Here is a 16,100-nt window from a genome sequence, read left to right on the forward strand (position 1 = left end):
ATTATACATTCAACAACAATTACGGTCCTATACTAACTCTACTTACCAAACTTACCATATAGAACAAATTAAAATGAAACCAGAATGTACGTCTAACACAATTTTATTACCGAAACTTATTCTAAGTTGGTAGAGTTTGTAGTGTGTGGTGGTTCTAGAATATCAATACATAGCATGTTAAAAGAAAAATCCCTGGTAAGTAAGGATTATGTAAATGATTCGCATCACATATTGTAAGTATTACACAATTATATAAAAGAAAGATATAAAGATGTAATAGAAATATATATATATATATGTAGGTAATATAAAATTGAAACCCAAACGAGGAGTCCTGATAAAAGATTTATTTTAATTTATATTAAACTTGAAACGATAAATGATCTTTGTCTATAAAATAATAAATAAAAGATCAACCACAGATAACAGTATAACAGTAATTTTTGAATAAAAGTGGCATTTCATCGTCTGTTATAAAATTTCTATCAGGCCTTATACTTGCAAAATAATTGTGTTTCGGTTCATTAATAACATTGAAATTGGACAATTTCTGAACTCTAGATATATCTCTGATTAATTCGTTTAACGTGTAGCCCGTGATAAGTAATGGTGTCTTCAGTTTGGAGATGCATTTGATTGTAGAAGGCCAATGGTCTCTTCCATTGTAAATCGATGCCCTTTCGATGCTTTGATTAAAGGAACAAACTGAAAAGAAATAGACAATAAATACTAGTATTTATCCATAAGCATTAAACGCGAACCTCCGGGGTCTCACTATGGGCTTTGGTTCGTTAGTAGGTAGGTAGCAAAAGCCTGTTATTTTGTTATTAGTGTTATATATATATATATAGTGTTAAGTTATTTGTTAAAAAAGGGTCGTATTTTCGTCTTATTTTTGTTAAAATATTTAAGAGGAAGTTGCATGCTGTATTACTATTTTTTTCTTACGATAGACAATTTACAGATAAAATATCTGCTGTGTAAGAATTTTGACAAAAATCCTACCCTAATCTTAAGCACTGTCAAAACAAGCTGGAATACAATGTACCTACCTATTGTATTTAGTGTAATGTAATATGTTAGAATAAGCTTTTATAAAAACAAAATAATTTCACTGATATATTGAGAACCATTTTATGAACCACCTTTTTATCATTGAAAGATTTTAATACAATAAACTATAGGTCTTACCGATGTCGGGTTTCAAAAACTCGTCACTGTTAAAATAATCTTGATAAGTCTTTTTGTCTATAAATTTGAACAGAAGCCGTCGATTACTTAAACGACAGGTCTCACATAATCTGAAACAAAAAATTAAAGATCTGCAAATTTTATATTGAGGAATTTTAAATCACGTGAGAAATGACTTGTTACCAAAGCATTAACTGTAGGAACATTTCTTAGCCAAGGCTAACAGTAATTTTGGTTGTAGTATATTAGGGTATATACATTGTGACGTGCATAAGAACATTCTTATGAAACGTATGCTTGCGACCTTCAATATTTTAAATTTTCATTAGAGCTTGCAAAAGCGACCGCTTCTTAGAAAAAAATAAATCTGGAAACTCGTTGGTCTTTTTATAAAACAAAGGGCAAACTTGATAGAAACTTCATAAAAGTCACCTTTGCTCGTAATTAATATTAAAGCGTTGTTTCGTTGGAAAAGAATGTTTTTTTTTACATCAACCTCTTCATTATCCATGATGTGGAGTCGGTTACTTACTTTATCTTACTAAGCAGGTCCAGTGGTAAATTGGAAGGGTTGAGGTCACGACTGATGAGAACCACCCTCAGATCCTTTACATCAGGGTGAAGGTGGAGAAAAAAGATCTCCCACTTATTCAGTATATCTGCCTCGAATTGGAGTTCAGCACCCACTATGTGAATTGTAAGCGTTGATTTCTGTTGACGTTTTCGTTTTCATTATTTAAAACAACAAATCTTTAAACACCTCTAAGAACTTGATTTATACCAAAGACAATTTTTATAATAGGACAAAGAAAACGGTTGTCTAAAAAATATCAAAGAGTGAACGGGGATTCAAAATGGGCCAGCTACAAGTGAATTATCTCCTATACGCTGTGATGAAGCGAGAAAGGTAAGGTAGACCCTAAAAAGGCCTGATGATATAAAGAAATAAAATTATTTTTTTAAATTAAATAATAAATGTTATGCGTGAGTTTTCATCTCGTATTTCTCAAATTTTTCACGTATACGATTTAGCACTTAGAAAAAGTTGCATGGGCGAAAAATTTCACAAATGTACTTGTAGGAAAACACCTAAAAACGAGTTCCATGACGAATCTACGACTCTTACCAACATAGAATTATGAAACGACGATGATAACAAGAATTACCTTAGTAAAACCATTGAAATTCTTGCCGTTGGTCTGATAGCAATAGGCTGCAGTGAGAGGCGCCGTCGCTATTTGAGTCACGGCTGCATAATCTACGTCGCTCATTTCTGTAAAAATCCAATAAATAATAGTTACTTTCGTAGACGACCAAAACCGCAATTAAAGAGGGTAAATTAAATACGAGTTCAGTGTTTCTAAAACCTGATTTAGTGTAAAACTTAAGTAAAATTGTCTTCTTAGTATTTATTTCAATGTTTCAAACAAATGCGTTCTATTACAAATAATTGAAACATGGCATGAGATAAAGAGTATTAAAATTATGCCATAATCGAACAAATGAACTCTTAAAGCTACTGACCGAATTTTAAAGTTCTTTCACCTTTACAATACGATATTTTTCTTCGAGTAGGTAACATAGGCTACAAATATTATTTCCGAATCTTAAAAAAAATCTTTGCACAGTTTGGCTAGTTCATGATAGTTGTAAACACATTTATGTACAAAAAGTTTGTACTGAGAATAAAACGTATAAATATTTTTAAAAGTCCTCACAATCATACACCTTTCTTACCAAGTTTTTCTTCATATAATGATGCTAATACTTCGTTCATTGTTTCCGGGATCTGATAGTCTGCTGGCATTACTTTAGTGGGCAACGTTGGCTCCAAACGACCTAGTTTTTGTTGGTAGCTGACCAACTTTTGATAGAGAGCGTACGATTTGCACCAACGTTGGTGAGATATTGTCAAATGTTCGGGGTGCTCCGTGCAATAAGAAATCTATAAATGAAATAACAATAAATTGTAAATTTACTATTTTTCGAACATATACATTAGATTGTATAAAATATGCTATTGACAATAAACGCAGCTTTTTGTGCTAAAAAAGCAAATAATCCTTGTTATTAAAAAAATATATAAATCCTGGAAAGGCCATAGTAGTAAACAACAAATCTAATTTAGGCTTTATGTTATAGACAACGATACTATGTTCTATGTACTTCACCATCGGTTTTATATATTTATTTTTCAAGGCATATGTGTCTGACATACTTTGTAGATAAAAAAATAGAATAATTTGAAGCTAAATTGGAAGGAAAAATATTGGTATAAATAACTTTTCAATAGCAAAGCTTTGGCTTGCAATTGAAGACTGTCTAACCTACTTGGCGCCGCCAAAAATACTAATTATAGCACTGAGCGTTGGAGATTCTCTTCTGTCTTCCAAATGTTATATCAATCAACACAAGTTGCGTTGATTGTGTAAGACAATTCTTTAATTATTTTTATTAAGGCCCAATGTAATCATATTTGATTAATAATTAGAACATGGACTACGTTCTAATTCATTATTTCATCGGGTTTTTGGCAGAGAGTTCCAATTATTTTATTATATCATTTCTAGTCAATTGTCATTTAACACTTAGAGTTAAAAGAAATTTCAAATAAATATTACTACGATATTATCTGTATGTGGTCGCTCAGCTGGTGACCTCCTTGTATACCTTACACATAGGTGGGCAGAGGCAATTGAGTCCAAGAGGGAGGCGCTGGCGGTGAGTTTGGACATATCGGAAGCCTTCGATCGGGTGTGGCACAGAGCACTGCTCTCGAAGCTTCCAGCCTATGGGCTCCCCGAGAAATTATGCAACTGGATTTCCAGCTTTCTCGCTGATCGGAGCATTAAGGTCGTCATCGACGGAGCATGCTCCGACCTTAAACCCGTCAATGCTGGTATCCTACAAGGCTGTGTCCTATCCCCGACCCTGTTTATTCTGCATATTAATGATATTGTTACGAGCTAGGGGATCGGATAGAAAATGCCGTAGATTTATTCAAGGGTTTATTTCTTGGTAAATCAATGAGGAATTTATGGGCACAAATTAACCGCAGAGATGCACTAATTACACACACAAAACACTGTAATTTATCACTTGTATTCACTTTGTTCGCACTTTATCGCTTCGGTGTTTTGCTCTTGTTATCGCATTCCAAACTAAGTGACTAGTCGCGTTTCGGCTCGCTTATATATCCCTGGGAATAATTCTAAACAATATTCGAGAACTTTCTAGGCGGGCTTGCTACTGAGTAGCGATTGCACAATTCTAGAACGTTCGCACTCTTTGTCTCTTTCGCACGTTGCTCCGTCCTTGTCGTACGGCGTTCTAGAGTGCTCGTCTAGTTTCGAGAAAGTTCTGATCTTCTCTCTCTCTCTCTCGTATCATTTCGTCCTTGTCTCACACCTAGAAAGTTCGGTCTAGAATATTCCTTCACCAAAGGGGTATAACTAGGCCTGAAAACGCCTGAAAACGGGTCTCCTGAAAACTGCACTACTCGACTACACATGTTCTGAAACCGACTGAAAAAAAGGTTTCAGCTTCCTGAAAACTAGGGTAACATTATGAAAATTACAATTTTCTAATATGTGATTGACCCTCTCCTGAAACGGTCAGAAATCATATTACAGCTTGCTGAAAAGTTCTCTAACTAGTGGAAAAATCTAGAAACCTTGTAGTCGACCCGTCTTCGTAACACTACCCCCTCCTTAGACATGCTCGTCCCGAGCATCATTACTCCCTTTATAGGTGGCCATTATCTTTTCCCATCGAGTCTGCGGATCCTTAACAGCTGCACAAGCTCTACATTTCTTGATCCAGTCTTCTACATCTTCACGATAATGTATCCAATAAAACATTTCCTTAACCTTCATAAGAGTCCGTTTTACTCCTAAATGTCCACTAGACAAGTCACTATGACACATTTCTAATATGTCGCGAACCTTGAATCTTGGCACAACAAACTGCAAATGATCGCCTTGAGCATTTTTCAATTTGCGACATAACACTCCATTATGTAGAACTAAACTATCCCATTGAGCCCAGTAACTCTTAGTAGTGTTACTTGTAGATGTAACTTTACTCCATTGCGGCTTGACAGCTGAAGATTTCATCCAGTCCAGAATGGGTTTAATGTCAGAATCTTGATGTTGCTCTTCCTGAATTAATTTACCACACCAATCTGGACTAATGGTATCCGTTCTTAGTATCCTCACTGGTTCATTATCCCTTCCATCCTCTTCGTTAACTTTATCGCACGGTCCTTGAGACACATCATCTGAACTCCTTAGCTCTCTTTCATGAGTAGATAACATGTCAGAAAATTTCTTTAATTGTCCCTCTGCCTTTGATAGAAGTATTGACAGGGCTTCCTTATAGTTATCCAGAACTGTTCGAACTGCGTTCCACTCTTGTTGATTACTAGCCTGTCCGTCTACATTGATTACTCTACAGGCGTCATAACCACTTTTTGAAGAGTTGCCTTTAAAACAAACTTCCTGCTCTCCACACTTGAACATTCCTTTTTCCAGATCTATCTTACACTTATAATACTTCATGAAGTCTAATCCGATTATGCAGTCATCTACTATGTCGGCAAGAACAACCTTGTGTCTGTATAAACTTCCACCAATCTTGAAGGTTGCGATACCTTCTCCCCGATCGGTTATGCGCTGACCTGTTGCCGTCACAAGCTGTACAATTCCTCTAGAAGGGCTTTTATAAAATGTCTTCAAAAGCTGATATCTGATCACTGTTCGTGAAGCTCCAGTATCGAGTGTTAGGTTACACTTAGTTCCATTGACTTCTCCGTCGATGACTAAGGTATTCCCACGTCTAACCTTCACATCACCTCGGAAGTCTTTCTTAGGGCACGAAAACCTCATATGCCCTATTTCCCCACAGGTGTAACAGGTTGACCCACGTTGACCATTAGCTTTTTCCGTGATAGCCCTAATGCGGTAAGGTCGATGATCCTTGCAAAATGCTTCCACTTCCAACGCATGAGCAAGAGCATCCTTAAGGTCCTTATGGTGACCGAGGTTCACAGCCATTCGAATTTCACGGTCTCGAATACCGTCGACAAAAGCTTGAACCAACATCTTGTCTGCAACATCTGGTGAGGATGCGTAGGCCTTCCTTACCAGCTTCTCTATTTCAAGTCCCCATTTTTGCAAACTTTCATTTGTCTGCTGTATTCTATCTTTCAATTGAGCCCTGTAAACGTGCTCTAAATGTGCGTCTCCATACCGTGATTCCAGGGCATCTAGCAGTTGCTTCAACGTCACCTTACCTTTCTTGGTATCTAATATGGAGAGGGCTTCGTCTCGCAATCCCAGAATAAGGGCGGTAACTGCTTGATCGTCAGTCCACCCGTTTGACTGTGCTACAGTCTCAAATTGAAGCTTGTACGCGCCCCAAGAAGATGTACCATCAAAGGGAGGCACTTTCACATTTCCAGGTGGTGCTACAGTCGTGACAACACCAGAGGTCTTCAGGCATTGGATTTCATTTTCTAATCCAAGGATACGTTTATCCTGCTTGGATTCCAAATTCTCGATCTTTTCATCTACCTGTATTTTCAGGTCACAAAGTTTTTCTCCTATACGGCGAGCCTGCTCCTCTTGACGTCGTGCCTGCTCCTCTATCATGCGACGTGTCTGAGCCTGTTCTTCCATCATTTGGCGTGTATGTTCGTCTTGACGGCGTGCCTGTTCTTCTTGACGGCGTGCCTGTTCTTCCATCATTTGTTTTGCCTGTTCTTCCTGACGGCGTGCCTGTTCTTCCTGACGGCGTGCCTGTTCTTCCATCATTTGTCGTGTCTGTTCTTCTTGACGGCGTGCCTGTGCTTCCATCATTTGCTGCAGAGCAAGGAGGATGTTGCCATCGTTACTTTCACCCATCCCGCGGTTCGCATCGAAACTTTGTCGCCGGGCGGCATCGCGTGCTGATTGCGCCCTTGTCTGCACTCCCTCCGCAGCTGAAGACTCTGCCACAGACTCCTCTTGATTCTCCCTTGGAGTAATTGGCATTTTTCTATCCCACTTCTGACACCAAAATGTTACGAGCTAGGGGATCGGATAGAAAATGCCGTAGATTTATTCAAGGGTTTATTTCTTGGTAAATCAATGAGGAATTTATGGGCACAAATTAACCGCAGAGATGCACTAATTACACACACAAAACACTGTAATTTATCACTTGTATTCACTTTGTTCGCACTTTATCGCTTCGGTGTTTTGCTCTTGTTATCGCATTCCAAACTAAGTGACTAGTCGCGTTTCGGCTCGCTTATATATCCCTGGGAATAATTCTAAACAATATTCGAGAACTTTCTAGGCGGGCTTGCTACTGAGTAGCGATTGCACAATTCTAGAACGTTCGCACTCTTTGTCTCTTTCGCACGTTGCTCCGTCCTTGTCGTACGGCGTTCTAGAGTGCTCGTCTAGTTTCGAGAAAGTTCTGATCTTCTCTCTCTCTCTCTCGTATCATTTCGTCCTTGTCTCACACCTAGAAAGTTCGGTCTAGAATATTCCTTCACCAAAGGGGTATAACTAGGCCTGAAAACGCCTGAAAACGGGTCTCCTGAAAACTGCACTACTCGACTACACATGTTCTGAAACCGACTGAAAAAAAAGGTTTCAGCTTCCTGAAAACTAGGGTAACATTATGAAAATTACAATTTTCTAATATGTGATTGACCCTCTCCTGAAACGGTCAGAAATCATATTACAGCTTGCTGAAAAGTTCTCTAACTAGTGGAAAAATCTAGAAACCTTGTAGTCGACCCGTCTTCGTAACAATATGTTGCAACTTAGCAACCTTCATTGCTATGCGGACGACAGCACTGGGGATACTTTTTACACGGGCCGGGCAGGTATTTCTCGGGCTGCTGTCGATGAGTGCCGGAACAAGCTTGTGTCTGAAGTCGAAACTCTTTTACGTGGAGTCTCGGACTGGGGTTTGTTTATGCTTTGTCGCTACTCCCCTCTTTTAAGGCACTCTCCTTAAAGCCTCAGCTAACATCGGAATTTTGGGCGGTGACATATCGAATAACGTCCAGTTTCACGGTCATTTGGAAGGGAAGGCTAAATTAGCCTCCAAAGAGCTTGGTGTGCTCAGCAAGGCGAGACGGTACTTCACTCCAGGCCACCTCTTGCAACTCTATAAAGTGCAAATTCGGCCCCACATGGAATACTGTTCTCACCTCTGGGCGGGAGCTCCCCAGTACCAGCTCCATCCACTTGACCGTATTCAACGAAGAGCGGTTCGTATCGTCGACGACCAATCACTTTCCGTGCGGCTTGATCCCTTGGCGTTGCATAGAGATGTTGGGTCTCTCTGCATCTTCTACCGTATCACCTCGACGTCCGTCGTTCCTCAACTAAGCGTTTTCTAAGGCAGTTTTTGCCGCGCACCAGCACTATGTGGAACCAGCTGCCCATTGAAGTATTTCCGAACCAATTCGACTTAGGGTCCTTCAAGAAAAAAGCGTACCAATTCTTGAAAGGCCGGCAACGCACTTGCGAGCCATGTGAGTGTCCGTGGGCGGCGGTATCGCTTCACATTAGGTGAGCCTCTTGCCCGTTTGCCTGCTATTACATTACAAAAAAAATTCAATCACACGAATAATATTTTACAAATCAAACCTGTCCACATCCTTGACAGTCGGTTAAAAGACCTTGCCTCCATTCTCTACAAGCACTATTATTGCAAATTCTGGGATATAGCAGCGCCTCCTGCTCCCACGGGACTAGTTTTCTTTTTAACATTTTTTCGCATGATATTATTATTTCCATTCTTAGTACTCTGAAATCGTGTCCTATTATGTTTTTCGCATCTCCGTAGATAAACTTTTGATCTAAAAAAGTAAAAATGATGTAAATAATATTATTAATTGGACTTGGCGCGAAAAGCTGTGTGTTTTTAAAATGCATATTATAGTATGATAAAAACAATAATTATTACCTTTTAAATGCGCCATTGTACACACAACGAAGCACAAAAACTGATGCTGGGACCAATCTTCATTTTTATGTTTTTGACTACAGTAGAACAACAAGTTGCAAAATTTACAAGCGACTCTAGATCCCAACCCTTTCGTACATACATGACAGAAATTTGGTAAGAACACTTTTCGAAAACTATATTTATACACAAAATCACTGTTATTAGAAGTTTTGTAAGTGAACGATTCTTTAGACGCTTGTCTCAATAATTTGTTTTTTGTCTCTGAGTCTTTAGTTTGCGCTTTCTCTATTTCATTATCGTCTCTTATTTTCACTTTAGCTGTCATTGTATTCGGCGGTTTACTCTTTTCTTTTTTATAATCTGCCTTATTCGATTGTGCAGGAATGTTGGGATGACCTAATAAGTTTTTTGGCTGTGAAGCAGGGTTAGCTTTAACAGGTTTTGCTTTTTCATCTTCTTCTGGTTCAGTAACACTTATTTCAGGTTTTTGGAACAACTTTTTCTGAATCGGTAATTCACTGGCCTCTTTAGCGATCATCTCAAATGTATCATTTATATCCTCCGTACTCGATGTTAAAGCGTCCTCAAACTTTTCAATTGGATCATAGACAGCTGGTAATACTAAAGTTTCTTGGGAGTCTACTAAAGTCTTTTCTTGATTTGTAGACTGCTGTTTTCCTTTATTCTCCTGAGTATTTGACTTTTTATCTTTGTTTTCAATTTTATTTGTTTCTTGGGCGCTTTTATTTGAACCGGATACACTAACATTCATACCGCAAGTAGTAGTAACACTACAGGCTTCTGGTGTTTTTTTACCCTTTTTCTTAGCCTTGCTTTTCTTGTCTTTTCTTGCGGGGCACACAGGAGGGCCAACTGATTCTGGCGTTCTATTAATCTCTTCTAACATATTTTTTTCTGACTTGTTGGTATCAAAGGGTGTAGTTAAAATAATTTCTTCAAACGATTTTTCCTCTTGCGTCGCAGTTGAATCTTTTAAATTATATTCTAGTACCTGTGCAAATTCTCTTTCAGCTTCTAAGTTGTTTCTTTCTATTTCAGTAAGTTCAGCCAAGGATTTTTCAATAGTCATTTTCAATTCCTGTACTTCTTGGATCGTTTCAGTTTTTATTTCTATAACTTCTAAATCTAAAGAATCTTGTTTAAATGTTACTTCTGGGGATTCACCTGACCCTTCTACAAGAGGAACTGACATTAAGATGGGAATACCTTGTGGTGCTTGATCTGGGGAGTTAATTTCACGTATAACCATATTATTATTATTGCTGTCAAATTGCTGTTGACTACTAGATCTTGGGTATTGTATTAAATCTGGCGTAATATTCGATTCTTTTTCTTTTAAATCACTGTGTAAAGAACAACTGGAAATAATTAACTTCATATCACTCTTATTAAGTCCTTTATCTATACCTGGTTCAGTTTCTTTAATATTCTCTTTGTGAGTGTGTTTTTCCAATCTCTTTTTCTTTCTCGATGGGCGTGCTTCCGTAAATTCCGTGGTTTTATCGCTTTGAACATTTTCATAGCTTTGTTCTGTACTTTGATCATTACAAATGCCTTCTAATGTAATATGTTGTTCACTTTGCTTACTAGAATTATCATCGTCTATCATGCAATCCTCTATCATGTCTTTTCCTTCGAAATTTAATACGGTGACATCTGCATCCTTATCAACTTTAATAGTTTTGTTAACGTCTTCAGGAATTGGATGATTTGATATTCTTTCTTCAATGTCGATTGCAGAAGTTGTAATTTCACATTTCCTATTTTTACGCTTTTTATCTACAGGTTTGGCAATAATGGCTTTTGGTTTTGTGTCTTCGATGGCTAAACTAGTTATTTCTTCCAACTTTTCGATTTTATATTCTTCCATATCAATCGAGGAGGGATTACTCGTAGCTTCAACAACCTTATTCTTGTCTTTTTTGTTTTTCTTTTTCTTTTTACCTGTTGGCAGTGCACCTGATAATTGGTTCCAATTATCCGTATTTTCTTGTATCAAACCCTCTGCATAACTGCTATCAGATAGATACGATTCTTTCTGACATTCTCCAGGTTCCAATAACTTTTGAAAAGCCGATGTACAAGATTCTAATTCAGTATTATCTGAATGTTTCTTTTTCTTTTGTTTCTTTATAGAAGTTGCATTTTTAACACTTGAAGAAATATTTTCACTTACCGGTGTATCCCCAAATACATGTGGTGTAGATTGGGTTTCATCCGTAAACTCTTCATCGGCCTTAGTAGTATTTTTCTTACCTTTTCTTTTCTTTCGAGATGTAATGACTTCATTTCCTCTATAAATATTTTCCTCTGATAGTTTAGGTTCATTACGAATATCAGGTTCAATATTCGGTGCTTCAGAAACACTTAAAATATCAGATGCTGGTTCTTCTCTTTTCTTTTTTCCTTTTTTTCTTTTTGGTTTTATTGGTGTAACTGGTGCAGCTTCAATACAGATATTTTCAACTTCCAGAACTACACTCAAATCATCTTTTGAGCAAACATTTTTGTTATCATTTACAAATTCATCAATTTTAGTTTCTTCTAAGTTTTCATTGATTTCACTAAAAGCTGAAACTGCACTAGTATTAGTTGATTTTGGTTTTTTATGTTTACCCTTCTTGGAATTCATTTCGTTTCACTTTAGACCAACACTTAAATATACTTCAAAATAATTAAACACGCGTCTGAATTGACTCAATTTCAAATTACGTCTGATTGGATTGTGTGTCACTTGTTATTCTTGTCTTAAATTTTCTCGTGTACGTCCTAGAAAATGTCAATAAGATATTGCTTTAGAAAAACCGACCTTACGAAGAAATTATTTGATTTGGTTTAGCTTGTATACTGATACATTTGAACTGTGACGAGGAAGCGTAGGTTGCCAAAACTGCATGCAACTAGAGTTAGTTACGAGTCTATTATTAAATTGCAACTATTGAAAAATTTTAGGCCGTCTGATGCACTAGCTAATTATAACGATCATCGCACTACGAATAATAAAAGAATATAGAAGTCTTAGAAAACTTGTATCATTCTTACCAATCTAGCACAAGTCAGTCAAATTTCATAACTCGTTCTACAGTTTTGGATTATGCTATATAACAGATTACAATTATCTCATAATTTATAACATAAATCCGATTTCACACATTTGACAGCCGCACTTAACTTTGATAAAAGAAAAAAAAACATAATACAATCTGACACAATCTATAGCCCAGCTGATGCCTTTGCCGGTCAAGCGTACTTTGATAGAAATCTGAACTAGTTAAGGGATATTAAACTTTATTTGTAAATACTTAAGGTTTACGACAAATTGCGGGGTGTACGATCGAGAGACCCCCGTTTTAAAATGCTAATGAAGGGTTGAAACACCCTTGATATAGAATAGGAGTCGGTGAATTTTCCTTTGTATTATTACGTATATAATTTGTTCATAACGATGGAAATTTATTTTTAGAATTTTTTGTAAAATATACACTTTTTTAAATAAATAATAGTCAATATTATTCAACTTCATTATTGTATGGTCGCAAATATGTGGAACCACGTATTTAATTATAAACATTATAAGCATTACAACACGAATTACCTTAACAATACCATAACATTATTAATAAAATTTAAGTTTTAAAAACACAGTTCTTGGGGTATAGGGTGAACCAATTCCCTGGCGAAGGGAGATAAAAGACACTGGCTAAACTAATTATAACTGCGCAAATGCGGAACAAATGGCGAGTCAAATATGGAAAGAAGTTTATTTTCAAATTCATTTCACGTTCATTTCATTAAAAAAATACTAACTTTATATTCTGTTAGGAAGAATAAAATGTTTTTCGATTATTACACAAGGTAGAGAGTTATTCCACGTTTTTGCGAGAGTTTCTATCACATTCAAAAAAAAATTGAATAAAGTTACTCTCGTTTTCAGAAACAGGTTAATTCGGAGGAAGTGTAGTTTAGCGGTACACTTTTTGGAAACGTGTTTAGGCATTTTCAGGATTGAGTGTGACCTTTCACAAAAAAATTATGTAATATTAGGCAAACAGGCAGGCATCTGATGTTAAGTAATAGCAGAGTAGTGCTCTGTGCCACGCCCGTTTGAAGGCTTTCTCTATTTCCAAACATATCGACAGCGCCTCCCCCTTGGACTCAATTGCCGCTGCCCATCTATGTGTACGTTACAACGAGGACATCAGCTGGTAGACCACGGCGAAAGCCGTAGTTATAATCGCTAAGAGCGATCGGATGTATTGAGGCGGTCTTCCAGCACTTAGGGACAATGCTGAGCGAGTAGAGGTACCGGTTAAGGTGTGTTAAGACCGGAGCCAACTAAGGAGTACAAGTATGCAGCACAATTGGGGAGATGCCACCAGTCCCGCTCAACTTATGAATGTCCAAGGAAGATAGTGCTTTGCAAACAGCACGTTACCAGAATATAATTTCCGGCATCGATAAATCACACCGTGAAATGGTCGGTGGTGACCGGAAACATCGTTTCCAACAAATTAGCAAACTTTATATGACTGGAAATTTTCCATAGTTGCCGAGCGAAATATAGTCGGGACATGTTTGTCGCGTATGTCTGTCCCCCTGAGAATGGGACAGCAGCCCCTTCTTTGCGCTTTTTGAACCTTTTTCCTAAACAAAGAGCATGGTTAAAACAACTAACTAGGTATATAAAGCGTCATAGAAAGTTTCGCGACAGTCACGTTTAGAGATTTTAGAAAGAAATAATTTAATTATTTGTAAGGCGAATTGTCGACGATACAGTCAATTTCCGAGCAGCTTGACCCTTGATGTTACGTAGAGATGTAGTCTCTCTGCATCTTCTACCGCATTTACCACTGAGAGGGTTCAGAGGAGTTCGTATTAATACTTGCAGCTAAGCTTAACTATCGGACGTCAAGTCAGAATATCATCCGTATCACCACGTCGTCTGTCGTTCCACAACTGAGCGTTTCCTACGACAGTATGTTTCCGCACACCATCACTATGTAGAATCTGCCCGCTCATGTGTTTTCGAACCAAATCGACTTCCTTAGAGAAGCGTACTAATTCTTAGAAGGCCGGCCATGCAATTGCGAGCGCTTTGGCAATGTGGCGGCTGTATCATTTAAGATCAGGTGAGCCTCTTGCCCGTTTGCTGTTATATAAAAAATGTTACCATAAAAGTTACAAAATAAACATAAATTCAAGGACAACATTCACCTAGGTAACACAGAAAATGTTTAGAAAATGAAAAACGGCTTAATGTAGAAAGTTGCCAATACTTTGATTGTTTTTCGAAGTAATCTCCGTTCCTCTCTACACATCGTCGCATTCGATGGAACCACTGAGAAAAGCAGTGGGCCCATTCTTCCTTATGGGTCACTTCTATGGCATCTTTGTACGCTTTCACCGCATTTTAGGCGAATACCTCGAATTTTATCTTTAATTCTTGGGAATAAATGAAAGACCCTTGACTTGCGAACTGGTAGTAAATGTAAATATTAAATTTTATAATATAATTTTTTTTCCAAAAATAAAACACCAAGTCGATTTTTAAAGACTCTAGTCGGAAGATCTTTAATTCTTTTAGTAAATTATTGTCAACCTTAAAAGGCGTTTTTCCTAAACAGTTCCAGATTGATTTTTGACACATCCAATTTCTCCCTTTGTCTACTTCTTACTTCGACTTCTACATTCGACTTATAAATATGTATGTTTCTGTGCACGAATAAGTACATTTCTAAAATTTAATACAAGGAAGAGATAAAATTTTGAGCTTCTTAAATAAAGGTATGCAACTATCAATACAGTTTGCTCCACAAATTGCTCTAATACATTTCTGTTGAGCCTTACATACACTATTTACTTCTACTAAATTTCAAACTATAATTCCATATCTATTAATAGATGAAACATGTGCAATGATAAGCAGCCAATACCGTATCATGGTTTCTGATAACTGTTTCTCTTAGTCGTTTTAACACAAAAATGAAACTGTCTATTTTGTTCTGTAACTTTTCAATATGTGCTTTCAACTACAAAATGTATCTAGTATATCTAAAAATACGCACTCATTCATTATTGCTAGTTTAGATTTAATTAAGTTGTTTTTACTTTTTTTTATAAGTGTAGTGTAATCAGCAAATAGTATACAGTTCTGGTGTATAGCATCTGGGAGCGTAAGAAAGAAAGGAAGATAAGAGAGTGACCTATCAGCGTATCATCAGCTGATGGTACAGTGAGTACCACAAAGAACGGTTCGGTGGCCGTCGATATACAACCGTATACTAGAATAATAAGTCCTGACTACATACCTCGTTGCAATATCTTCTTACCAGGAAGAAAGGCACACAATATTATCAGCCGTAAGGATTTGGAGAAATTCTGTCAGTTTGGTAACAAAGAGAGGTTAGACTGATGCTAATATCTTGCCTCACGATTGTTCTCAAAAACGCACTAAACATTCACTATAAAATTCTAAATAGCGGACGTAACTATTATCAATTATAATTAACAAAAAGTATATATCAAAAAAAAAATGTGTCTAACGTAACCCGAGTAAATCTCAACAATGACTAAACTAAGAAATGTGGCGACGGGCCGAAAAATAAATTGGGATCACCCTCATTAAAAATTATTAAATTAAAATTATGTATTTCGAACAGTCCCCCGTCCCAGTCAGGCACAACATGACTGAGTCCAAAACCGGAGGCTTGGAGCAAAATGTTATGCCACTGGAAGACGTGACAAGCCCACCACTGCTCTTTTTAAAACCGATTCTCCAACGTGGACCTCGGCTACTCGCGGGGTACCATCCGAGCTAGGGAATAGTTTAATAATGCGACCACGTCTCCAAGTCAACGGTGGCCTATTTGGTTCTTTTATTAGGACCAAGTCACCTTAGGCGGATCCGTTTTATCTAT

General features: G+C 37.3%; 1 protein-coding gene across 1 annotated transcript; it reads right to left on the reverse strand.

Moving 5' to 3' along the window:
• Positions 1 to 87: 87 nt before the first annotated feature.
• Positions 88 to 11,890, reverse strand: LOC123711453. Its single transcript, XM_045664056.1, has 7 exons — positions 9,160 to 11,890; positions 8,841 to 9,052; positions 2,929 to 3,136; positions 2,358 to 2,464; positions 1,724 to 1,902; positions 1,192 to 1,301; positions 88 to 705 (listed from the first exon to the last, which is right to left on the reverse strand). The coding sequence occupies exons 1-7, from the start codon at positions 11,813 to 11,815 to the stop codon at positions 413 to 415; spliced, it is 3,765 nt and encodes a 1,254-aa protein (XP_045520012.1). The 5' UTR covers positions 11,816 to 11,890; the 3' UTR covers positions 88 to 412.
• Between the last annotated feature and the right edge of the window lie 4,210 nt (positions 11,891 to 16,100).

The sequence above is a fragment of the Pieris brassicae genome, chromosome 6, assembly GCF_905147105.1.
Source record: "Pieris brassicae chromosome 6, ilPieBrab1.1, whole genome shotgun sequence".
NCBI lineage: Eukaryota > Metazoa > Arthropoda > Insecta > Lepidoptera > Pieridae > Pieris > Pieris brassicae.